The sequence below is a fragment of the Vanellus vanellus genome, assembly GCF_965231255.1.
Source record: "Vanellus vanellus genome assembly, chromosome: Z".
NCBI classification, from domain to species: Eukaryota; Metazoa; Chordata; class Aves; order Charadriiformes; family Charadriidae; genus Vanellus; species Vanellus vanellus.
The window spans coordinates 72,421,527-72,448,339 of record NC_138908.1 but is presented as its reverse complement, the minus strand read 5'-3'; the positions used below and the strand labels follow the sequence as shown (position 1 = coordinate 72,448,339).

At 40.7% G+C, this 26,813-nt stretch overlaps 1 protein-coding gene across 1 annotated transcript in view; it reads right to left on the bottom strand.

Moving 5' to 3' along the window:
• Positions 1-26,813, bottom strand: part of LOC309683687 (uncharacterized protein) — a gene marked incomplete at its 5' end in the record, with an annotated part of 62,712 nt that overhangs the window by 12,013 nt on the left and 23,886 nt on the right. The window contains one exon of the mRNA XM_082498010.1: positions 3,140-3,224. Coding sequence (XP_082354136.1) covers positions 3,170-3,224 — 55 coding nt within the window. The 3' untranslated portion in view covers positions 3,140-3,169. The remainder of the gene's footprint in view (positions 1-3,139; positions 3,225-26,813) is intronic.

The following is a 26,813-nucleotide window of genomic DNA, read 5'->3' as shown; positions in this document are numbered from 1 at the left end:
ACATTACTAGTTTCTATTCTATTTTATGCACAGTAGTTAATAAAATATGACTGCCTGTAGCCCCTTGCCAGGACATAATACCTGACTTTGCCAGACTTACTTGTTCAAACTGAATCTTAACTTTGATTTCAAATCTGCAGTAACATATGACTCAACAGCAGCAGAATTTAACTCAATTTATTTAACAGCAAATTAAATTGTCCTTCTGATGACTGTACCATTAAAGGCTAAAAAGCAAACCCTTCAAATCGTATGATGAACTGATAAAGCAGAAGTATGAGGTACAGTGATAAAGCTAATAAAAAAAAAAAAAAAAGAGTGGTTTGGTTATTTTTTTAGTTAGGTATATAGATCTCTGATCTATTCCTAACACTAGCGATTGAAGGATTTGGATCTGATCCCAGTCACAAACTAGCGGACATACCCCACACATGGTGGATACCTAGTTTGTGGGAGCCTTACATCACCAAACAAGTTGCCTGATGAGAAAAGTATTACAGCATTTTGGTATTAAACAGATGGATACATTTACTGTATTATTGACATTTTCAGTGTAGGCAAGTCCTTCCCTGAACTTAAAAGGCAGTTCAAAATGAGAAGCCCTGTATTCCTGTAAATTTTTTCCAAACTGTGGAGGAACAGCCAATTTTATTTCCATACTCTTAGCTTTTCTCGGGCTCTCACAGCACCACAAATGGTTTCCATACTCTGTACATTGTATTCCATAGTAAGAAACTTAGCAGTTAGTTTATTTAAAAGACAGAGAGGTGTGCTGACCTGGTGGCTAGGTAAGTGTTAATAGCTAAAGAAATTACGGTTACTGGAATACTTTGCAGCAGTTATTTTACGAACATCTCTGCTACTTTTGGCCAGATATTAATTTTTTTTCCAGCATATTCGGCAGAACTACCAGCACTGTCAAAATCTATTTAAAGCTGTGCCTCATGTGTTATCCTCCATTGGGACTGTAAATGTCAATGAGGCACAAATTACTCTTGCCGCATCTATGGGTCACTTTCAGTATCCTGGACTTGAAATAACAAGGCATCTGTTTAATTTTTAAGGAAAGAATGCGACACATTCATTTAGGATAAACAAAAACCTCATTCAGAGTAGAACACTTTATTAATCGCAGCCTAGAAAATGTGCAGATGAACATTCCCCGCTGTCCGTAATGCATTAAATGCCTCAATTTCACAGAAGAGCTGAGCAGTAAACTTGCCTCCAGACGGCTGAGCCTGGGGCTGGTATTGCCAAACGTGTACTGAAAGGCAAATATATGAAGGCTAAGCCATTAATTGATCTACACGGGGACAGTTAGCACATTTCCAGGCCTTATTCTAAAACTAACTTGGCACAGGTAATATAAATTACAGACATGTCATTTTCAAGATACCTGGTCAGCACACTCTCCCCTCCCCTATGATCACGTTATCATTGGATTTACTTAGCTGCTCTTCCCTGTGCCAAAATGTTCTCTATCTCCAGTTAGTGGAAAATACCAGCCAAGAAAGCACCACAGAAATGATTTTTACCACCCAGGGATCCACTATCAATTTCCAAGCCCAGGGTCACACTTAAAAGCAAAGGGTTTGACCTCTCCCCTGGTAACACAGCGTCAATATCACACCAAATATGACAGGCGCTTTGTGAGTAACAGCATTTCCTAAGGACTGGGATGCTTTATTCCCTTCTGGAAGTTAAGAATTATTAGCCTTCATTCACAAATAGGAAACTGAAACACAACGAGGTTACAGAGGGTGGCAGAACCTCTGAGCGAGCCCGTGGTGGAGACCCCACATCCAAGCCGTGTGCTCCCAGTGCTGGGCACACGCTTCTTGCACGCTGCTCACAGAGAAATCGGGAATGGGCAGCTTAGCTAGGGATCAACCGGCTCGCTGGGCATGGAAAGCCAGGAAAACAGAGCACAGAAGCAGCCTTCTGCATGGCTGTGTTGCCATGCTTCAGCTATAAAAGGAGAGAAGTCATTCATGAATTGTTTTTCCGGTGTGCTTAACTCTGTATGAGAAGGCACGGTAACAACAACAAAGGCAGCTGTGCTTGAGGAGGTCCTGGGTGACTCTAAGTTATGCCTACTTTACAAGCATTTTTAAAAAATAACTTTTCACTATTCTGACCTTCTTATTTTCTTAGTGGAATTGGTATATTCTTAGACAAGTCTCCCAACCAGAGATCCATGGTGTAACGATTGCATCTAGAGTTCCACCATCTGGATTCAGAAACATTAAAAACATGGACATCGGGTGGCAAGTTTTACCTGTTGTTATCACAACCAAAGCAAAAAGTCTCCAGAATTGTTCTTCTATTTAATGACACGACATTTGTGTACACTTAGACAGGATCAGCCAGTTAAGTCTCATGAAACTGCTATAGTACACAGATAGCAGCTGTGAAGTCTCATGCAGCCATTTAACACCAGGTAACAGCTTTCCCGTTCCTCGGCATGAGCAATCGCAGGTCTGAATCCCTTATACCACAGTGTATTTCTGTGATATTTGATTCCAATTTATCCCTCTGTAATCTGATTAAACGCTCCAGATAAATGACATGTAGTTTGAATGTATGCAAGTGTCATTTACACCAGGATTTGTTATCTACAACATTCCGATATGCTTTTTCGTGTTCTCTCTCCCCGGAAAAACACAGATTTCTTTTTCACTATTTGTTTCAATATTGTGCATTTAAAAAGTCAGGCAATTAATACTTTAAATAACATTATAAATGAGAAATGGCTCATTAAAATACAGTATAATAATTTTTTTCTGACGAGGAAAAACAGCTTTTATGCACTTCCACCAGTTACCAAGCCCTCTGTCTCAAATACTGGCTACTGGAGATTGGCAGAAAAAGGCTTGAAACTATCGATTTATATCAAGCTTGAATTTGACAGCCTTAATTCAAATATCTCTATTGTTTGAGGTAATAAAATATGACAACTGGATCCCAATCAGAATTCTGTGTTCTGCATATATAGTTTGCCATAGGATACTACTGCAGGAACAGATTATGGGATCTGTGCGGATTATCTGCAGAGCGCTACAGGATACTATTGATCGCTCTGCTTAGCCAACATTCGTAATAAAGTCACGTGCAGGCAAGATAAAAGTTATCACGCTACCTCAAATGTCAGCAGGGGATGGATGGTGCTTCACGCCTCCCTCAGCTCAACGGCAAATGGCGACCTTCTCCAGCCATCCCAGCACCTACACAAAATCAGGGGAAAGAGAGACAAGAGATGAGTGCTGGAACAGCAAAGGTCACCGGCGGTGGGAAGGCGACATAACAAAATCCGAACGGGCGTCCTGGCACTGTTGTCCCTCGGGGAAGGACACCTCGGGAAAGGCCACCAGCCGGGCAGTCCCCACAACGGCCCTGAGCAGAGCACCTGGGCTTCTCACTCAAACAGCACCGGCTGCCTGAAACCCCTTGTGCCGCTGGGGGCTTGCCAAGCCGCAGGATCCCACGCTAACCTTGACATTAAAATGCACGAACACAGATCTAAACGGCAAAGAGAAATCAGGGTGACTGATCAAGACTCATTTTCAACGCACATCCACGGTGGAAATCAGCCGGACTGGAAGTAAACTCTGAATCAGCAAGACGAGGGTGTGGATGAGTAGCATCTCACTACTACTACTACTACTTCAGACAATAAATTACAGTGTAGTAACTTATAAACTGGTAAATTTAAGAAAGTAACACTTCCTTTTTCTCTAAAAAGACAGTGCTTAAAGTCTCAGGAAGATGGCATGCTGTTTAAAAAAAAAAAAAAGAAGTACAACATTTGTTATGTTCAGAATTCCTAAGCGCATTATCACTCCCATGAAATTTGGCACAACAGTAGAATCTATGATGGTTCTGAATCAGTAGTACTTCTATATTTAAATAAAAATAACATTAATTCAACATGGAAGGCTACTTCTTTCCGAGGATGCAAATCAGCTTTTTAGAGCATTTTAAAAAGTCACCCATGGTGCTCACCTGAATTGAGTAATTCATAACAATTTGGTTTCTAGTGGGTGGAACTATGAAAAGAAGACCCCATTTCACAGTATCGGGCTCTCTAAATAACCAGGAAAATAAAGCAGTCTGCAAAAACCCACAAATAACAACTAAAGAAATGCTCTGGACATTCAGATTGTATGCCCAAGGCTGCACTGCCCTAGCCTTAAGAAGAAGAAAGTAGTATTTTAATACTTAATTTTCCCTGACTAAGTACTAGCACTGGCTTAAGAAAGAGCAGCAGGAATCTTGAAATCTTGATTTGTACCCCTAGAATTTTATTCCTTTTATGTGTATCATTATAATGTATGCATAGATCCCTAAACAAGAAGTAATTGAATGCAACAGGTGATTGTGAATGAAAATTTCATCATATTTCTCAGGAATGCTTTTCAATGCAACATGTAAAAGGCCAAGTGTCACCTCTGTATTTATATTAAAAAAACCCACTCCCCACACTCACCCCAACTACCAAAAGAGAAAATCCTTGACCTAAAGAGAGAAAAAAATTAAACAGACATTTGAAAATAATAGAAGGCATTTTCCATCCAAAAGCAAGAATAATATGCAATAGGAATCAAGGTTAAAATAAATCATTCTCTGTGTGGTTAGCTGAAGTCTGTAAGCAGGTTTCTCTCCTGGATCACGTGATGAAACAAGAGGACTAGACAGGTCCCTACACGGTAAATCTTCACTTAATCTACCCCATAATACGCACAGTCAAGTTCTAATGTCCCACTTTTCAGGAAGAGCCTGCTCACATTTCATCAGACTGAGAACCTAACTGCTTGTGTGTCCCATTTATATGGACTATAAACATCTTACATTGATTTAATTGCTGATTTTCAAAATAACTCTTAATTTCAGAGAGAATAATTGGCCAGTGAGCCACAACTCTCTTTTCCAAAAACAAAGGAACAGTTTAGACTGAAACAAAGTTGTAAAGTCTAAGGCAGCTGTTTACTGAAGTGAGCTACCAAGGACTACTGACAAATTCCTATTTCAAAACACTTGGTAGTGTATTAGCAAGTGGAAATGATCTCCATGTGACAAAGTCAGAATCCTACTACAATAGGACAAGGAAAATTATTCCAGTAGTCTTTCCAAAATATTTCGAAATCCTGCTCAACAGCAGAAGACATCTCCTAGCTACTTTATGGGTGACAAGAGGGGAATGTCCTAACTTCTGATTACCTAATTGTACTCAGAACATTTTGTTTCATTCTTGGTAGCAAGTGGTGATAGCACAAAGACTGCATGCAGTGACACTGTTTATTTGCAATATTGCAGCTTAGAACAAGCCACACAAGCATGAAGACAATTACATTTGCACTTGGCTCTGACACTCCATTATGTGTGGAAAAAAAGGCAGTACTGCACATAAGGTAACGAGCTAGATGTTTAAATGGCAAGCAGCCACCTTTTCAATGATTCTTGGAAAAACTGCAACTTCAGCAAAAGGAGAACACGGATTCATGTGAATAAACTATACAGGTGAAGCACTTTCAGAGACATGTATTTTCTCAGAAACACATTTGTTATTCTAACCCACGTGGCAAACAAAAGGAATGCAGCACGGAGTTAAGATAGGGCCCATCTAGGACTAGTTTGCTTCATGAACTAAGAAAAGACTCAGAATCATCACTCCCTTGATTGGGATGTGAGTATCTGTGCCCATTATATCTTCTCAGTATGTCCCATGCTAACCTACCGAAAAATAATAAACTGGAGAAGATGAGATGGATCTAAATGTGCCAAAAGATCTTTTGCTCAGATGCTCTTTTGAAGACCAAAGGCCCAGTGTTGAAGAAAAGTTAGAAAGGCTTTTGACACCGCCCCATGTAAAATCCTCATTGACAAATTTATGTTGTACAAACTAGACAAGTGGACAGTGAGGTGGACTGAAAACTGTCAGAAACACAGCTCAAAGGGTTTCAATCAGTGGCATAAAGTCCAGCTGAGAACTGGTCACTACTGAAGTACTCCAAGGGTAAATGCTGTTTAACATCTTCATTAATGACCTTTCTCACTGAAGAGGTGATCAAACAGTGGAACAGGTTGCTCCAAGAGGTTGTGGAGTCTAGAGATACTCAAAACCCAGTTGGACACGAACCAGAGCCACTGCATTAATGAAACTCTACCCTGAGCTGGAGGCTGAACTAGATGATCTCCGGGGATCCCTTCCAACCTGTGATGCTGTGATTCCATAATTCTGTATGTTTGGATACAGAACTGAAAAATTGTTTGCAGAAGACAAAAGAGAGGAGGATATAAATGACATGCTTTGGAAAAAGATGGTAAACTATGGACACCCTATGATTGCACAGGCCATTGAGGAAGGATGAATACATGACCGGCATTCACAAGTCTTAACAGATTGTTCAGAAGTCCTGCCCCTCCATCATGCTGGGCTACCAACAGATGCATAAGAGGATCTCTGGCACCTGTGATAAACTGCTTCCAGAGTGTCTGTGCTTGTAAGATTCGGCCTAAGGAATCCTAACGTTCTCTTCATTGTATTTCTCCTGTATTTTACTTCTTTCTATTTCCAGTTAAATAACTCCTCTGCAACTAAGCTCAAAGGAAGACAAAACACAATTTTCCTGAGTTTTACTCTTACTGTATCTGATATGTGTTTTAGCTGTCTCTCAAGTCTGCATCAATTGTGACGCGTGGCACTTGCTGAGAGTCACAAACAACTTTCTCCTGAACCTGTTTTGAAAATATTTGCTTGAACAGAAGGAAAAACAGGCTCTTCACATGCATTTTTAAGATTTCTCCAATCAAGCCATTCCATCCATTTGATGGTAAGTTGACTATGAATCAACAGTGTGCCCTGGCCACCCAAAGGGCTAAACGTGCCCTGGGGCACATCAAGCACAGCACAGGTAACCAGTTGAAGGACGCGATTGTCCCACTCTACACTGCACTGGCACTGCCCCACCATGAGTTCAGTGTGCAGTTTTGGGCACCTCAATGTAAGAAGGACATCAAACTATTCGAGGGTGTCCAGAAGAGGGCGATCAAGATGGTGAAAGTTCTTGAGGGCAAGACTTGAGGAGTGGCTGAGGTCACTCAACTTGTTCAGCTTGGAGAAGACCGAGGGGTGCCCTCATGGCAGTCTACACCTTCCTCGCGGGGGGCAGCAGAGCGGGAGGTGCTGACCTCCTCTCTCTGGCAACCAGTGACAGGACACAAGGAAATGGAATGGAGCTGCGCCAGGGGAAGTTCAGGTTGGACATTAGGAAAAGGTTCTTCACTGAGAGGGTGGCTGGTCCCTGGAATAGACTCCCCAGGGAAGCGGTCACGGCACCAAGACTGTCAGAGTTCAAGGAACATCTGCACAATGCTCTCAGTCACGTGGTTTAGTTTTAGGTGGTCCTGCAGGGAGCAGGGAGTTGGATTCGATGATCCTGATTGGTCCCTTCCAACTTGAAATATTTTATGACTCTGTGATCCTTCTTAGGTTCAAACTTCTCATCCTCAAACTCTACTTCTCTAGTATAATGAAGTTTCACGTGTCCTCAGCTGAAATACTGTTTTGCAACTGTGAACTCACTCCTTAAATTCTCTCATCAACTTTTTTCTCTGCACAGGAATTCCCTTATTTTTTCAAGAAAACACTAACAAAATCCATCAGAACCTTCCATGATCTTTCCCCTTCCCCCCCCTCTATTCAGACAGATAAAGCTTTTAACCTATTTTCCTCCTTTAACCCTTCCACTTGCCTCACCAGCATACCCTGGACATGGGGTCACATGTTTCAAATCAAGAGCCTTTTTTTCACTTCTCAATCTCTTCATATCCTTAGGAGTCTAACAATAAATCTTGCCCTTCATGTTTCAAATACCTCACTGAACCACATTTCTGTTCTTACAGATTTGGCAGTCTTTGCCTCTTTGACATAACAATAACCGGAACATTTTCTTAGCAGCACTAAGCTGAGTAACAACTGATATTTGTTTTGGCACTCGTATTAGGGATGAAAGGTGAATTTATGTTTTCCACTGCATTGTGCTTACAAGTATATCTGTGGACAGGATAGCTCAGGAGGTCTGCACTGTAGCCCAAGGCCAAATATAGAAATTAATAAACCTCTCTGAGTTATAAAAGAAACCATCAGCATTGTAAAGGATATAAACAGATAAAAAGCCCAAACTTTCTAAGTAGGTAGCAATTTCACTTGACATACAAGACAGCTCTTGTGGTATCCAGAAATTCAGGCTCTCTTCCATGACTGAAACATGTCATATTCCCAGCTAGAGTTAATTATCTACTTGAGCTGGAGGAATGTTATGAAGAATAGTTTAGTCAATGTTTATGTAAAGTATTTTGAGATCTGGGCAGCTGGAAATCCAGAACTCTACTAGCTGAAACTGTTGCTGACATATCAGTAACTTAAAAGGGAAGTTTTCTTGATAAATTAACAGTGAAATACCAAGTATAAACTGAGAAGAAAGATGTATTACAGGATAATGGTAGCCAGTTCTCATGTCCACACTTAAGAGACCAACAAACTTCAAAAGAGCAAGGACCTAAAAATGTTATTTGAAGTCTAGGGCATCTTTTTATAATCAAGATAATAGCCCCAGTTTATTTGAGAAATATACGTAATGGATTGCTCAGTTGTACCTGATAATAACCCATATGTGGAAGAAGCTATAAGCAATAGGTTGATCTTAAATGATGAGGAATCAAGAATAGAAAGAAAGAAAAAAAATCTTTTACAAGGCTGAAATTAAGTGAAAACTGGAATTTACTACAGGCTGAATTAAAAAAAAAATCTCCACCAATTCGACTTGCTTTTCAAGCAAAACAAATTATTGGGTACAAGTAACCAGTGACCTGCGTAACAGAACTACAGAAAATATGGCTGGGCACCGCTGCAAGGCACCATCTGGTCACCCCCACTCTTCACAGCCAGGTCAATCAATTCTTGCTTGACTTTCACCTCTGCCTACTGGATTTTTCTAAAGACCAACAAAGATTCTTCTAAAGACCAGCAAAGATTTTGCAACCTCCCCAGGCAATCTATCCCAATACAGACCACTCTTGCCACTAGGAAAGTTATTCTAATATGTACCTCAAGCCTCTCTTGATGTAATTCAACTCTTCTACCTTCCTCCCTCCCCACCCCGAGAATGAAGAATAGGTTATTCCCTACACTTTTTTCATAGTCTTTTACCTTCCTGGAGACTGTTATACTTCCCTTCCTCTCTAGACAAAACAAAACCATTTTTTCAACTAAGTTTTCCAGATCACTGATCATTCTCATAGCTTTCCTCTGGACTCTCCTCAGTTAACCTACGTCTGAAATAGCAGTCTGTCTGAGGCTTTATCAAAGCTAAGATGAAAGGATTACCTCAGGTAGTTCTCTTTCTGCTTTATACATCCTACTACATCTGTCTTTTTGTAAGAGGACGGCATTGTTGACTCGTGATCAGCCAGCTCCAGATGATTTTCTGCAAAACTGGAAAGCCTGGCTTTTGAATAATATGATTCCCTTTCTTCTCACTATCTCCCACTCCTTTTTGACTAAACATTTCTAAATATGCAAATAAAGTTTAAAAGGGTATAGGCAAACAAAGCTGTTAATTTTAACTAAAGACTAAAAGTATTGCAAGGATAAAAACTGGTTCAAGGAACTAGGACTGTAATAAGGTAGAATAAAACGTTTTTCCAAAAGGAAATACAGAATATTAAGAAAATCACCTATTAAATGCATGTTGCCAAAATTGTCACCACTCTAAGAAAAAACAGCATATGGGATAATTTGGCAAACTGTTAATTCAGAAACATACAAACAAAATTTACTGGATCAAAAAACCTCGTGACTAACCAGCACAGTAGGTGAACGTTTTAGTGCTTTAAAGCACAGCGCTTAAAATTCAGAGATACAAATTTTAATTTTAGGCTTTACTGATGCCTTAGTATGTAATCAAGGCAAACTTAAAACCTCCACTGCTCTCATTTCTTCCCCACTTTTGGAAATGGTGTAATCTACACCTTAGGACAGTGCTCTTGAGGACAAAGGAGGGAGATTTAGCAGCAAATTCACCTCTTCTCCATCACTGATACGTTTGAGTCGAATTTGGCCATTAAGCGTTACAGCTGCTATCCTAAGCATCATTAAAAATCTTCATTTTTAAGTAACGGGCTCTACAGGTTCCACAAATGGTTCACATTCAAACAACGCATTACCTGCAAACAAAGATGGTGGCCACTTTCTGCAACTCAACACTTCACTCAACAGAAAATCCAAAAAGCCCAGTTTGTTGTTATATCCCCAAACAGGTACTCCATTTCCTGCGTCACTGACTGCTCACTGAATACTTCATCACACTGTTTCCCAAAAAAAGCTCACATTTATCACTGCATAGGTTCAATTTCAGTCAAGCAGGGGTCAGATGTCCCCAACACAAGAAGCAAATACAACTCTTCACAACCACCCAAAATTATGTAGCAAAACCGACTGATCTCATTTCTCCATACTTTTGAAGGTTCTAAGCTTTACAGTCCCGAACTGCACTCCTTCAGCTCTTTTGCAGTCAGGGACTGTCAGATGGACATCACTTGGCTATGCAGAGCAGTGCCTAAACCTACACCTCTGAGCATACAGCTCCAAGGCCAGCACACCTCCTGCTATCCAAAGGCGCGTGTGAATAGATCAGGCATTAAATAAAGGCATTTACAGACATCTGCTGAAAAGGAAGATGCTGAAGTCAGCCAGGAGCGAAAAGCGCAGCTGGGAGGTGCACACACATGTAGGGCTGAAGGGCTGAAACGTGGCCCTGCCACCAACTCTAGATCCCCAGCCACGGGTTCTTCCCCGAGTTATGCATCCGAGCCTCACCAGCTGTTCCTGCAACATACTGAGATACTTGTAGCTTCAAATACTACTGGAATATGAGTGAATGTAAAAATCACATTAAAAAGAAACATTTTATTAATATCAAATATTGATCTTATTTTTATTCAACAATCACTAATGCGGTCTCATATAGAGGTGAAAAGAGTCACGAAGATTTACATTTTAGTTGTGGCTAGTCTGTCGGCTTCTGTTAGTTTTCTGGGATGAATTACTTGCAAGCTACACATGTACTTTGTGTATTTTCATACTCTAAATATATTTCTCTTCTGGCTCTCCTCCACAATTTTGTATAACAAAGAGCCTTGATGTTAGAGAGCTCTCTGTTTAACAAAACCACAGGAGCCATATACACTATAACTTTTAAAAGTGGTTTTCCAAATTTTATGAATTGCTTAAGAAGAAACATCTCTTGTTGATTTCAGTCTTCCTTCTCTTCATGCTTTCAAAAATTTCTAGTTTCTAAAATATGAATCTGAAGAATGACCATGCAAGAAAAAAAGCTACTAGATCAGAAAAAACACAATCTTTTTAAGCTCTCGGCTGAAGGCACTGAGCATTTTATTTCAGCGTCAAATACTTCATCTGGGGAGATCTCAAATCCTTATCTCAATGAAGATTATACATGGCATTACTGGCCCATACTACCCATGGAAACAGAGACCAAGAAGAGATTTCCCATGTCACAAATTTTGGCCCCTACGCAGCAAAGACACTGTAAAGTTGCTTTCGTCTTTTTCTTCAGTTCTATTTTAAAAGCAGTCCCCATTCGCTTTTGGCTAACGCTCAGATCAATAAAAAAAGGAACACAGCCCCAGAATACCTCCCTGCAAGCTGATCACAGTGAGGCACCTGGGGAATCTGAGCATTTAATCCGAACCCCTCCATCCATCTTCCGTAAGACTGCACGGACTTGCATATATATATAAATTTAAATTATAGGATTTATGCATATGATGTATGTGTGTATCGCACATCTGTTTCACGCTGCGAGTTCTTGTCATGGCTGTCATTTATTTTCTCTTACGTCCTGCTTCTGATTTTCATGTATATTTTGCACCCCACTGCCTCTTTAGCTTGAAGTCTTTCTGATACACCTCAGGAAAGGTGCAAGACAACGTGCTGCCCATCTGATGCAAAACAGAGTGCAAGTATAAGAGCACCGGTATCAAAAATCAAGGTTTCTTTACATATGGTTAACTAGGGAACAGAAAGTATCTGTGGTAGGAGGTTTTTCTGGGAGGGTGGGGTGGTCAAAATTAACACAGGAGTGGGGTGGGGAATTCCTCTGGAGGGTGTTTTCCCTGAGGCGCCAAGTTTATCTTGTGCAATTCACATTTTCAGCCAATTATTTCTCTGCTGATTTAGGCTTGTTTTCTCTTCTAAAAATATTAAATCAACGATCTTAAATCAGACTCAGGAATTCAAAGAGGCCTATTTTCAGGGATTGGCAGGAACACCACTGATGGCAAGATTCAGACAGCTTCCAGCCTGTAGCCAATAAGAGACTATATTAGGAATATAAATGTACTTATGTATTTACATATATACACTTATGTAATATAATATATAAGTAGTTCTTAGCAATTCTCTCATCTTTGGTTATAACGTACATGACAGAAATGCCGAGTAATTGCAAAAGAGAATCAGATAAACTCACTTAACACTTTAAATGAAAAGAAATGGAGAGTGCTTCCTCTTCCCATTTCGGTATGCAGATATCACAAGGCATCCCTGAAGACACCACCATATGCCAAATCAGATAATCTCTAATAACTTCCTTATGAAACACTTATAATGTGACGGTAAATGATATCATTAAGAAATGAAGGGATCTGCAGTTTTCTTGCATTTCTAAGGTATTTTACCAATGCGTTTGTAAAATTAATTGCCGCTGTATGAAAGAGAGCTGCAAGTTATCAATGCCTCTCAACTATTTACACCAGGAAAAAAAACTAAAGCAAAGAGATTTGGGTTCTTCATCTCTCTTTAACCTCAGATCATTTCAGAAGTTTTCATCATAATGGACTAATTGATGCTGACAGTAACTGAGTGGGAGATGTTACAGAGAATGCTCCTGGGCATAATTACTGTCTCCCTACAGAAAGCATGTGCATTTATACAGATGCAATTTATGATTCATTGTTCTTCCACTTAATGGTAAGTTTAATGAAGAGTTCATTTATACTTCTTCCATTCTTCTAAGCCTTTCCTCTGAATCCTCCTTTTTAGTTATTGAATCATTAATTTAATGAAGCTCTAATTTATCTTGTCAGTGTTTAAGAATCTAGATGAAGGGATCAAGGGTTTCATTTTGTTACACTGTGAATCTTTGAAAAGATTACTGACAAGTAGTTATTTCTGTAAGCAGTTCTGCACTGGGCATAAAGAACAACAGAGTCAATTTTCTGGAAATAAAAACTGAACATGATTTTAAAAAATAAATTACCAAACTCAAAACGAAAACAAGTGATCTATACAGATAAACAACAAAAAAAAGTTATATTGAAAAGAAACATTGCTTTAAAAAAAAAAAAAAGCATGTTTCAAACAAATTTCATTTCAACTTGTTCTTCGTAACTCCAGCGCATGCTACCTTGCCTTGCCAAAAATAATGAATCAGAACAGTGGACAGCAGTTAGATTGCCAGGGGAGCACGAATTATACAGTAGATCACTGTCAGACTGAAAACTCACAACAATGGTTCTAAAGATAAGAGAAAAATATCATTTCAGCATTTGGTCACAGATCTGAAAAAAATGTATAGATAAACTAATGCAATATTCAATCTGCATATTGCTTTGTTTCCTTCTAAAGTAGCACTAAGTCCTCAGACCACACCTTGATATCAGAGCATTTTGATGATTTTATGACTTGTAACTTTTGAGCGATCAAGGATTTCAGCCTTTTATGAAATATATCTTACTTTGGTAGCTGATTACTCAGAGATCTAAAAAAAAAGAAAGAAACTCTCTCCAGTGACTCAGGTTGCAACTGCGGTTTGAGAAGCTGAGAGTGCTTCTCACCGCAGTGAGTGCTTTTCTCCAAACAGCCTCATGAATTGTGTATGAAAATTATCACATATAGTCAGACTCAAATACCAAAGTAAGCTGTAGTTACCCGTGCCACGAATCTGTTGTTTCTGAGTATTTGCCTGCAATACGGAGCCCAGCAGAGAGACTGAATCAGCTATACCCATCCACCTGTGAAAGCCAGTTCACAGAATATTGAAGCAGAATGATATTTTTCTTGTGCTAGTTTTTCCTGCCAGAAGCAATCCATTCCTGTAACCACGGCTGAAATGAGGACCATCAGGAGAAATCCAAAGAGTTTCACCCCAACAAAGAACTGAATTCCTTTGATAATTTACATAGGCAAGCAATTTTCAAGCATCAGGCTAACAGCACATCCTCTTTTTTCTCAAGCATGCCACAGACACTCTCCTTCAGTACGTCCCAGCTGCCACGACGACTATAGGATACGTCAAGATTGGCAAGTACAGTTAAATGTCATGCCCCTCAGGCCTGTCTTTCAAAAGGAGTTCATACTCTTGATGAATGTCTCCTAAGCATCTTTCAGCTGCTGGATGAATAGGACTTGGCGGGTAGGGACCTATCACATTTCCAAGAACTACACCTGTCAATAGGAAAGTAGCGCATGAATATGGACGTAATTGAATGAGCACAGATGGATTCAGCTGTGACAGTGCAAGAAAGAGCTCAAATGACACTCACTATGCTTTAGAAAAATCAAGAGTGGAGGTCTAAAACAGGCCAGAAAGAGGCTGGAATGAAACACGTGGAGAGAAATTAGGAGATTAATAGAACATTATTCACTACGTACATTTAGTTCAAAGGGACAAGGATGACTGCACGGGCAGGGTGGGAGGGAAGACAAGAAAAGCCTGGTAGGGTAGAAATGTCAGAGGAATGTCAGGAGGCTGGATGTCATGTACCAAAATCAGAACATCTTATTCACCATGAGCCAGCAGAAAGTCCACGGCAAAAATTTCAAAATAACCAAGAAAGATCCAAAACAGAGCAACAAAATTTGCAGGACAGCACAGTCTGTACCAATCAGCAGCCCGTCTCCAGGCCTACCCACAGGTCAGCTCTCCCCGTGGGGGCAATGACTCAAGGATAGCATCATTCAGACAGAATGGGTGGTGCTGCTCTGCCGAAAAGTAAGGACACCTCCTTTGCCAGGCTAGCCCATATGAGGCCCAGCTTCTTTTCTAGGTATCCAAAAAATGCTTCAGGGGCATTAGGCAGAGCACTGAACAAAGTCAGTGTTCACTTTATGTCCCAACATTCAAGCTGTTCTACAGCAAAGCCCCAGAAAGAAAAGGTAATTATAAATCACATCAATCTGCTGCTTACCAAGAGATCTCCGAGCAGCACAGATGAAAGATACTGGGGAGTTGCCCAACAGCTTCTCCACTTGGGCAACCATCCCAACATGGCCAAGAGGTCACCACCCATAAGAATTCATCTAAGACTTTTCCCCTCTGTTTTCTTTTATTTTTGAGGAAGAAGTGGATTGATGCTGAAACAATCTGAAGATTTCTCTCAAGTATTAGGTGGATGCATGTATTTTTTTGTGCTGATGATACAAAACTGGGAGGAGTGGCTGACACACCAGAAGGCTGTGCCGCCATACAGCAAGACCTGGACAGGCTGGAGAGCTGGGTGGAGAGGAACCTAATGAAGTTCAATAAAGGCAAGTGTAGGGTCCGGCACCTACAGAGGAATAACCTCATGCATCAGTACAGGTTGGGGGTGACCTCCTGGAGAGCAGCTCTGTGGAAAGGGACCTGGGAATCCTGGTGAACAACAGGGTGACCATGAGCCAGCAATGTGCCCTTGTGGCCAAGAAGGCAAATGGCACCCTGGGGTGCCTCAAGAAGAGTGTGGCCAGCAGGTCGAGGGAGGTCATCCTTCCCCTCTATTCTGCCCTGGTGAGGCCTCATCTGGAGTACTGTGTCCAAATCTGGGCTCCCCGGTTCAAGAAAGACAGAGAACTACTGGAGAGCCCCCATGCAGAGGGCCACAAAGATGAGCAAGGGATTGGAGCACCCCTCTTATGAGGAAAGGCTGAGATACCTGAGTCTGTTTAGGCTGGAGAAGAGAGGGCTGAGAGGGGATTTCATCAATGCTTATAAATATCTAAAGGGAAGGTGTCAAGAGGATGGGGCCAGACACTTCAGTGGTGCCCAGCGACAGGACAAGGGGCAACGGGCACAAATTGGATCACAGGAAAATCCATCTCAACATGAGGAAAAACTTCCTTACTTTGAGGGTGGCAGACCACTGGAACAGGCTGCACAGAAAGGGTGTGGAGTCTCCTTCTCCAGAGACATTCAAAACCCACCTGGATGAGTTCCTGTGCAACCTGCTCTTGGTGAACCTGCTTTGGCAGGGAGTTGGACTAGGTGATCTCCAAAGGCCCCTTCCAACCACTACAGTTCTGTGATTCTGTGATTGTTTAACTCCTTCAGCTCCTTCCTCTTGCCCTCTGTCCTACTACTCCTCTCTTCCTCTCCTTTGGCCTTGCTTCTGACCTTCCACTTTCTTCTGTGTCTCCCTTAAAAATGTGCTCAGTATTTCTCATCTTAAAAAATCCTCCAACCTCTCAGCCCAGAACTGTCACAAGTCTTTCTACAGTTTTCACCTCAAATTCATCAAACACCTCAAATTCAAAAAACATGCTTTCACTCACTGGAGGTCTCATCTGCCAATGTAGGTCCCTGATTCTGACGGATGGATCTTTTACACCTCAACAAAGTTTATCAAGATCTGGTTTTGGACAAAACTCAGCATCTGGATTCCATTGTCAGTCTCCTTCGCTCATTCTTCTGACTGCACTCCCAAAATGTTGTTTTCTGTGACTTCCATGGAGCTTCTCACTTCTCCACTCAGTGATCCCTCTTTCCCCCTTATCTTTTGGAAATCTCACCCAGAAATACAAGCTTCACTTGTGTAAAATCCACTGGCTGAGGATGCTTCTCCCACCTCTTACTCCAAATCCATTTCTCTTGTCACACTGAAAAATACAGTGTGGGACAAGTTGAAAATAACTGTAAATTCAAATCGAATTTCACAGAACTGAGACACAAAAGTGTCTGCCAAAAAAGCTTTTTTTTATTACCCCTGAAATTAGCACCCACTGCAATGTTATACAAAAAATGAAATGCTTTTTAAAAAAACATTTTTTATATTTAAAATTTTATCTCAATCTAAATCTAATTTAAAATTTGATCTAAATCTAATTTTAAAAGGTTAAAGGACATCTGAAAGTGAAAGATAACATTTAAAGGCCAAAGCAAATTTACATTAATCACACAGCCCCTTTTTTAGATGTTTCAAGCAAATCAGAATTATTTTTTTTAAAGAAAATTCTTGCCAGAAAATAAATTACTTGAACAGCTCTTGAAGCTACACTAAGCAGAAAGTCATCAAGTTAGAGGTCATAAGCCACTGATCTCATTTTTAGCAAAAAATTTCATACAGCCGAAGCACACATGTAATTTCTTTTTATTGCCATGTCAACACAAAAGAACGCCAAGGCAAATTCAGTTGGCATCATATTAGAGACATTATCAATTTCAAAAGTCTCTATCTGAAATAAAGAGTTCTTTATTGAAAGTTACTTTGTTACTTTTATTTGATGCCAATATAACAGCAAGTCAGGGCAATTGGAATGGATTTCACCACCACCGCTTATAGTTTGATTAAGCATAAACAGCTAACGCTTTTAAATGATATTAGCCTCTCCACGCTAAGAACAAAATCACACTGGCTTCTGATTAATCTAAACATATCAGTTACTGTACTGTTTACTGAATTGAGTTACAGCTTCTTTGGAAGCTATTTCCAAATATGCATTTATGAATATAAAAATGCAATTGCCTTGTTTTCATAATAATTTGTTTTTACTCTAAGAATGATTGCTGTATTTTATCCTCTGAGATGAACACGTTTCCATGCCATGTAGGCATATGTAAATTCCTATAGAGTACCATTTTAATACAGATTTTCTTCTTCAAAATCTTTAATCTCTTTTCTTTTAGGAAAAGAAGAGTGGGTACAGTGACTGAGTCAGTGAAGCGCGGTAGGCAGAAACAAGACAGTAGGAACCCGACAACATTTCACATATTTGTGACAGATGTAGACACTGGCATTTCAGAAATCCTTCATACATATGCACCATGGCGATATGATGTGCACAAAATACAAATTTCACAGGAAGGATCAGGGCAAGGTTAAGAAGTAGGAGCGTCTTATAACTGGCAAGAGACACTAACCCAAATACCATGTGCTTCAGCCGCAGGAATAGTGATTTTGACATTACTCACATAAGCTTCCCTCATTTTTAGACAGGGAAAACAGCGTAGTACGGCTATGTATTGAGCCAGCAATTCAGTCACTTACCAACTGAATTCTTCCTTTTTCTTAGTTCAGAACTCATTAATCAAGAACTGATTATCTTCTGATGCCACTCTGTTAAACACCCCAGGAAGAAATGAGCCCCAAGAAGCAGTGTGAACCCCTGCAAAGCCACTGTACAGCGAGTGCAGAGTATCTACAACCGGAACAGGGCTTCCCGGGAAGAGCCTGCGCCTTAGTCCCATGGGTAACAACAACATGGATAACATCCGAACACGTAAAATGAGAGGTTTGAAAATGGAAGCTATTAAGCCTTCGTTTTTAAATTAACACATTTCCCTCTACGCACTGCTCGAAGTCTTTAGAGTGTGACATTTTCCCCTCCTGATTCTCCGAAATGTTTACACAGGTAGCTCTGGGGTCCTGTTCCACCCACCAGTGACGGTACGTACGTGTACTTACACAAGGGCTGAGAATATGTTAGTTGGGGTACGCTGGAGTTGGATTCTACTTTTTAAAGGTAAAAAGGAGAAACGTCTCTCATACAGCAAAGAAGAGTATATGTAAAATGCTCCTTTCCAGTGCTGACTAGCTAATCATGCACATGTGTAACATATGCACCGTTCCTAAAATGGAAAGCTGCCAGCGCCCCCTTATGCAGCAGCTACACGGAGAGGCGGACTCAGATCTTAGCTACAAATCTGTGCACTAAGCAGCATAACGATCCCAGAGATGCTGTGATATTCGGGATGTGCCTTCTTCCCACTCATATTCTCCTTGAGTGCTTCCAGTAACGGTCTGTAAAGCACCACCTCAACCTATTCGACAGACGGCTGCGCGTTGTTCTCCCTTAGATCATTGGACAGAAAATGGGGGATTTGTAATGAAAAGCTGAAAGCTCCATTTCCCACAATCCCCTCACATGATTTACAGCAATCATCATAATTTAAAGCTGGCGACCGCAGAGCGGAGTGCTGCACTACTATTGTTTTAGTAGCACAATCAAACTACCCATTTTGGGCTTTTACAATTAACTTGTTACATGCATATGTTATCACTTCCTAAACAGTAATATTACCAGATGGAGAAATTCAGCAGGGAATAGGAACAGGAACAATATTCTGAATATAATTCCTAATCCGAGCCCCAGTGAGAAGTCCTTTATCGTAATACGTATTTAATGCAGAAATACAATTTTAGAAACCTTTATGGCAATCCGTTCTTTCCCATTCCAATCCTAGAAGAGAAATGAAGGAAGGTCTTTCAAAATAAACATGTAAAATTCCTGAACACCAAGATAATTGCACAGATGTTTAAGTAATCACTCAGGCCCTTTAAACTTTAATTAATACTCCAAGCTACAAAGACACCTACTGCCAAAGCTAATACCAGCCAGCTACCTGCTTCGTTCCCAAGTTAGGATGGTGAATTACAACAAGAACCTTTCTTAAGTGTGTGTGATGAATCAGCCAGACCTGTAAAAGGTCATTCTTTTCTTACACTTATCTTACGTTCACTTCTGTGGAGAGATTTGTCAGCAACATTAATAAGTTAATTCCACATGACTGACATGCAGCTGTGAAGCATACAGAACAGCACCATAAACATCACTTCGCTCCTGTGCACTGTGCTATTACACACAGCAAGAGGGATGCAAAAGAAAGGGTTTTTTATACATCACCTTGAGGGAAAAAAAAAAGATGAATCACGCCAAGTGGGCAGTCTAGCAGTATTTACTCTGTAAAATAACTATAAAGAAAAAAGGAGGGTCACCTGGCACTTTTACTACAGAATCTGGATGATTAGTGAACCAGAGATTTAAGAATTTCAGTGAAGAAAGTTGACAGTTAGAGAAATCGGATCCTTTTCTATCTAAGCAAGGGGAACCCCAAAATGGCATCACACCACCGGTAGACATCAGCCACGTTTACACACTGTCCTGCACAGCGGTGGATGAAAAGTGAGATGAATGTTGTACATAGTTCCCCCCTCACTGCTCAGATCCTGCCTTCACAATCAGTTTGTTTTGCTGTGCTTCTGACCCTGGAGAGACACCAACTCCTCAGAGGTGTATTTGCAACTTGTTTACTCTGGGCTTGAGATTTCATCCAGCCACCCTTGTGGCTTGCTCTTGTCATTCCCCAGTTACATCTGCCTGAAGCGTTAAGGGGACATCCCAGGCCACCAATCCCAATGCAACTGCAGTTGCAGAAATGGGTCTTGTAGCAAAATGAAGGGTTTGCAAAGAGAATCACTATTACCCACCACCTAAATGCAGCAGCAACTTGAAAATTTGTCTTCGGATGGAACAAAACTGAGCATTTACAGTATTGTATTTCTTGAAAATTTGTCTTCTAATGGAACAAACTATGAGCACCCAAGAGCAGCGACCTCACTGCCATGAGGAGTTACCAACGCCCAGGTGAGCAGCACCAGCCTCTTCAACTGCCTCCTCGCTGATGATGGCTGCATGAGCACAGGGGTCTGCTTTGCTACGAAAATCAAATTGGTACTTGAAACCACCACTGTCACAAAGACAGTGCTCATTTAAAGAGTACTGCTATTCTTTCAAAGCATCAACAGATACTGAATTTGGCTTTAACTGTACGAGAAGCCCAAAACGGTCGGGTTTACGCTAGAGGGCAAATGTGTTGTGACCAGATCCCTGCTCAGTTCAAATTATAGTGGAGACACACAACATCATACAAACCTAGCTGGCTTTGCTACAACAGTCTTCAAGTGAAGAATGAAGAATTCAAGTGAATTTCCCTTATTTTCTCTAAAGTTTAAATATATAAATACTTAAGTAGTTTACACGAATGTCAAGTTTAAATAAACCAAGTCAATATGGGAAAAGAAGAACAATACTTCCACCACTCAGATAAACATCTTATGATGAAAGTAAGCTTTGCCTCTTTTTAAGAAAAGATGAACATACCCCTTGCACTTGTGCTTCAGGGAAGAAACTTGAAGATAGTCACTTGGCATGGGTGCGCATGACTTTTCTTCCCTTATTGGAAATAAGTTTAACTGCATATAAAATCTATTATGACCACAGAAGCACAAGTTCTAACTTTGAAGCTATCAGAATTGGCATGTAGTAAAATATATTTTAAATGGTCTGATAAAGTACATAATAAAATGGTTCTACATTAAAAAAAACAAATGACAACGTTTATGTCAGCATCAGAAGTGGTGAGAATCTTATCAGAAATACATTTCCAACCCAAAACGTTCCTTTGCCTGCAGCAGTGTAGCGCACTGGCTATTCACCCGAGTGCACATCGGCTGATCTACGGACTGAATCCGCCGTGGCCTCTTGTGTCACATTGAACCATCAGTCCCCTCACCTGCACCTCACTCTTCTCCTATGTCTCCTCTGTCCTGCCTGTCCCGAGGCTTGCTATCCCTGACGCTGTGCTTAGCACACTGCAGCTGTAAAAAACACGCTTCAAAAGCATAACACGAAGACCTCTGGGTTATGTTACTCTAGCCCTTGCTTTGAAGGGGGTCAGACTGTAATGCCATAATTCCAGACTCAAAAAAAAAAAAACCCCAAACAGCAAAAAACCAAAGCCAAAAAGCAAACAATCTGCATGGCCGTCAAAAACATCCCTATTTACACAGCACTATTAACCCAAACTCTTCTACACAGGCACAGCATCTCCTAGGACTCGTCAGCAAAGGCACAGACAGAAGATTATGCACTGGAAGCAAAACAGATAATATGAATGAGCGCAAATATTACATTATGTTTCTGCACTAATAGATGTTTAAGCAATCATATCACTGTACTGAACTTTCAGTGAGGTTGAAATAATCTATTATCCCACTGTTGAAGTAATTAACCACCGCCCCCTTATTTAGAAAGTGCCATTTGTTTTTCTGGTTATAAAAAAAGTGGAAGGCTGAAGCTACCAGCCACAGTGGCTTAAGATAAAGCAGAGGTCTGAATTTCCATTAGTTTAAGATGAACAGGATCACGCCATGAAGTGTGTGAACTGGGTCAGTCTTTTCCTGTTCTTCTGTATCTGTCATACACTTATTTCATTCTGACTGAGAATATCAGGGATCCTTAGACGGTGTTTAGCTAAAAATAAGAGTATATAATATTAAAGAGGAAAATGTCTCACAATTGTATGCATTATACAACTTAGGTGCAGCTGACAAATAAACAAACATTTTTAGGCTTCTGGAGACAAAGGTTTCATGTCCACAGAACCATCTTCTCCCTGGCGACAAGTGATAGGACAAGAGGAAATGGGTTCAAGTTATGTCAGGGCAGGTTTAGATTGGATATTAGGAAGCATTTTTTCACTGAAAGGGTTATTAAACATTGGAATAAGCTGCCCAGAGAGGTGGTGGATTCACCATCCCTGGAGGTGTTTAAGAAAAGGGTAGATGAGGTGCTTAGGGACATGGTTTAGGAGTGGTGGTGTTTTTATCAGGGTAGGTTAATGGTTGGACTTGATGATCTTAAAGGTCCCTTCCAACCTCACTGATTCTATGATTCTATCAGCGGTTTTCTAGAGCAACACTTGCAATTCTTGGGCTTGTTATTTCTGGGCCAAAGCTTGAAGAACCTCCTGATGTTTATTCTTTGCTGAGAACATGTATTTCAGATATTTCAGAAGCATATGAAAAGCGTTTCACAGAGATGCAAATTATTATCCTTCGGTTTAATATCAGACACTACTCTTTTCAGGTGTATTCTCTTCCCTCAAAAAATCGTGGTATTTCAATATTATATTAATACAAATCAGCTCCTTTTATTTAGATAGTCCTTTCCATTTAGGCCACCCTGCTTTGAAAGCAAATTACTTGCTACTTGCCATCTTCAGAAACAAAACACTAGTTACAGAAAATTGGAAATTAATTTGCTTTTCATCAGAGCTAAACAAAGACAAAAAAACCCTTTCTACTTAAACAGATAATTGTTCCTTAAATGCGGGTCTTCAGTATGAATACACTCACAGCTTTTGTATCTTGCATCTACCTTCTGTGCAACTTGAACCAGCTTACTGAAAGGCAGAGATTTATCACCGCCTATAGAGCCTGGGCTTGTGGTAACCAAACAGCTCCAACAAGAACTGCATGATTTCTTTATTATTGCTCCATCCTCCAAATCGCTCAGCAACAAAAATCAGTAGTAGCACCACCTCCATCGGGGCACAGTGATCTCTCCTCTCTCTAGGCTAGGCTGGGGGATAGTGGAGACAGCACTTGTGTCAGGTACCAGAGAAAGCATCAAGAGCGTACCAGCTTCCACAGCAAGTGGCCCACACACAGTGTATCAGGATATGAGTCCCAGTAAGATTTCTGCACAATTTTCCAAGGAATTTTGACAGGCCTGCTCCACAAACATGACTGATTTCAGATAATCTCCCGCTGCAAACTCACGCTGCTGAATACAGCTCACACTTAATACAGCCATGATGTTTTAAGGAGCATCCTGTTACGTTCAACATATATCAAGGGTTTTTTTCAGTTCAACATATGTCGAAGGCTTTTTTCACATAAATGCTATGTTTGCATATTCTAATAGTGGTAGTAGCAATCCTAGACCCAAAAGCTTATGCATTGAAATCCTGGTCCATTAAAGCCAAGCGTGGAGATTTTTATTTTGCATGTTATTTTATTTTTAATATAAGTTGGACCACCATGGATCTTCTGAGGAAGCTGCTACGTATTTATAAGCTTTTGAATCCAATTATGATTTGTCACTCTAGATGTAAGTACTGCCCAGTCACGCAGTGCTGGTAATCAAAAAGTGATGCAAGCACTACGTATTCCGATTTGAACATGTTACGGCATTGTGTGCCAAAACTACAGCACCGAACATGACTCAAAGCATCTCATTGTTAAATATGACATTCTGGGAAAGCAGACCTTGCTAAGACTGAATTGTAATATTTAGAGATTAATTATGTTACCAAGAGAGACTTCCTAGTGGTTTCATACTAGCAGAAACCAATTACACACTAGTAAGCACAAGAAAAGAAAAAGAAAAACATTGGGTGATGACTGTATTGGAAAGCCATTAAAACCAGCAGTTTTCTGTGATTATGAAATTGTTGTATAACCATCTTACTTACAAAACTGCATGTAAGTTCCTAGGTTACTACAAAAAAGGAACTTCTTGAATCATAATCATTCTTTACAAGTCCTACGTAAATGGAAATACTTTGTAAAAGCACACTGAGCTATGCCTCAGCGTTGTAGTAAAATATGCTTTGAGTGCGAGATATTGGAGATTGCTTTAAAAGGAATCTACACAGGAATTTATAAACTTTGCATTTTTAACTCGATCAAGAGTGTAGATGGGATCAAGAAATCGCAAAAATGGGATGGAAATTAGGTGAAATTGGGTACTAGGTGAAAATGTCTAGACTATCACAACATGCCTTAACAGAAGCCAACTCCTCCTTCTCTAACAGCTCCCTCATTAGTCCAACCCTAATATTAAGTACATGAGCAAGCGACGTTGAGCAGCCACCCAGATGTTTCTGCAGTAATACTGACACTATTTAGCTGTGGCTCACCTCTAGGCTTAATCAAGAACAAAAAATGTCAGAAACGTGGAGACAATTTTTTTTTTTCTTATTTCTTGAAGCTGATCATTTGATTCACTGAACACTGAGTTAAATAAATTCAACATAGACATTTGCAGTATATGCAAAAAGCTAATTTTCTTTCGATGCCTTCTCACAGATACCAGGAAATCAAGAACTCTCATGTTCAACTACTCGCTGTCAAGATGTCACCAGAAATCTGTAGATTTTCCTATTTAATGTTCTTAGCTTCAAAATTTGTAAAATGAAGGGCCACGGTAGTCAATCTGATTTTTTAAATTCAGGAAAAAAAAAAAAAAAATCAGCAAGGTTCCAGCTGGATCCACGTTTCATGTGGAGAAAGTTCTTACAGCAAACCTTTGGAAAACAATAAAAGAAATTTAAATAAAAGGGAGGGCCACACATAGAATTAATAAGAATATTAGGCAAGCATACTCCAATTACCTAGTTTCTAAATATAAACCTCTATTTCTTCAGTGTTCTCTCTCACAGGATTGATCGGGTGACATCAGCAGTGTAAATCAGCAGCACCACCATCCTCTGTGCCTCCACTCCAGGTCCCTGCCCCGTAAATTATACCACATGTGACGATTCAGAAGAGATTTAGAGGAAAAAAGATCCTCAGTATTAAATGGTGTGCACTTTCAGGTGGACTATCCGTACAGAAATCCACATCGGAGAGGCTGCAAGAAAGCTCCCATCACACAGCAGGTCACTAGCAGCGACAGTTTTCCACATCTCTCCAGGCTTTCTCCTTGTTACTCGCTTTCTTTAAGTATGGAGCCAGGCACCGTCAAAAGTCAAAAAATTATTTGTAAAAGAAATTAAAATTAAAATGCTGTTCTCTGCTATTCAAACTAGACCTCCACCAAGTCCAGACTTCCCTCCTGTTCAAAACCCTTGGCCCATTGGGCCTTAGCATCCACCTGGATATTCCTTCCTCCACCACTGGGACTCATGATGATTCCTGCTTTTCACTCAAAATGTCACAGGCCTATCCACGTCTTGACCACTGGCTTGCTGAAGCCATGCTGACCTCTGTGTGGAAAGGCGGAGGAGGAGCAAAAGGACTAGTATCACACCTCCCCATCCAGGTTGTGTCTAAACCCAGTCTGGGTCTAAACTAAACAGCACACGGGAGTGCTCCCAAGCACGTTGTCCCTGGAAGAGCACTTATCCAGTCCCCATGAAGTTTGGTTGCCTCTAGAGCTAAACTGTTGCCGTGATCCCTGGTGGACCCCTGGCTTGGGTCAAGCACCACCATTAAAAACAATTCTTAAGCACTACTTAAGAGCAAAACATTTTGATTGTAAAGAGGTGGATCATCCTGTACCAGCTGGTCCCAGTGCCGGGAGCAGTCCCAGGCACGCTTAAGGTACCAATACTTAGCTCCCAGGCGGCCATTTCCACCCGCTGAAGAAACCAATCTCGGAGGGATGCTGCAATGCCATTTTTAAGAGGTTGTGGTACCACAGCAGGAATGCTGCAGCCGTGCCTCCCCTCTCCCAGCCCTCACTCCCAATAACCCCGCTGCTGCCCAAAATACATCATCCAATGAGGCTCCCACGCAGAAACGACAAAAGGATGACAACCAAAAGCTCGTGTTCAGCAAATGCACTTGTTGCAAATATTCCTGGCATGGCAGGACACGCTACTGGACAGTACTACCTGGCCCTGCTTAACATCAGCACCATCCCATGGTGCTGTCAAGAGGGGATCCTAGTGAAGTCGTGGGGAATTGCAGTGTGGAAGAGACAAAAATAATTTTTAACATCTTGGGAAAAATGCAAGTTTCTCTACCTGCTTTGAATGCTGTCAATCAGACCAGCTGTCAAGCCATTTTCAGCAGAGATGCAGTGTCATTAATAAACAAAAACTATTAGCAAAGACCAAAACTGTGGAGGTCTGTAAGAGCGGATGGTGGGAACAACAGACAACAGAATATGCAGAATGCAAAATTTTTAG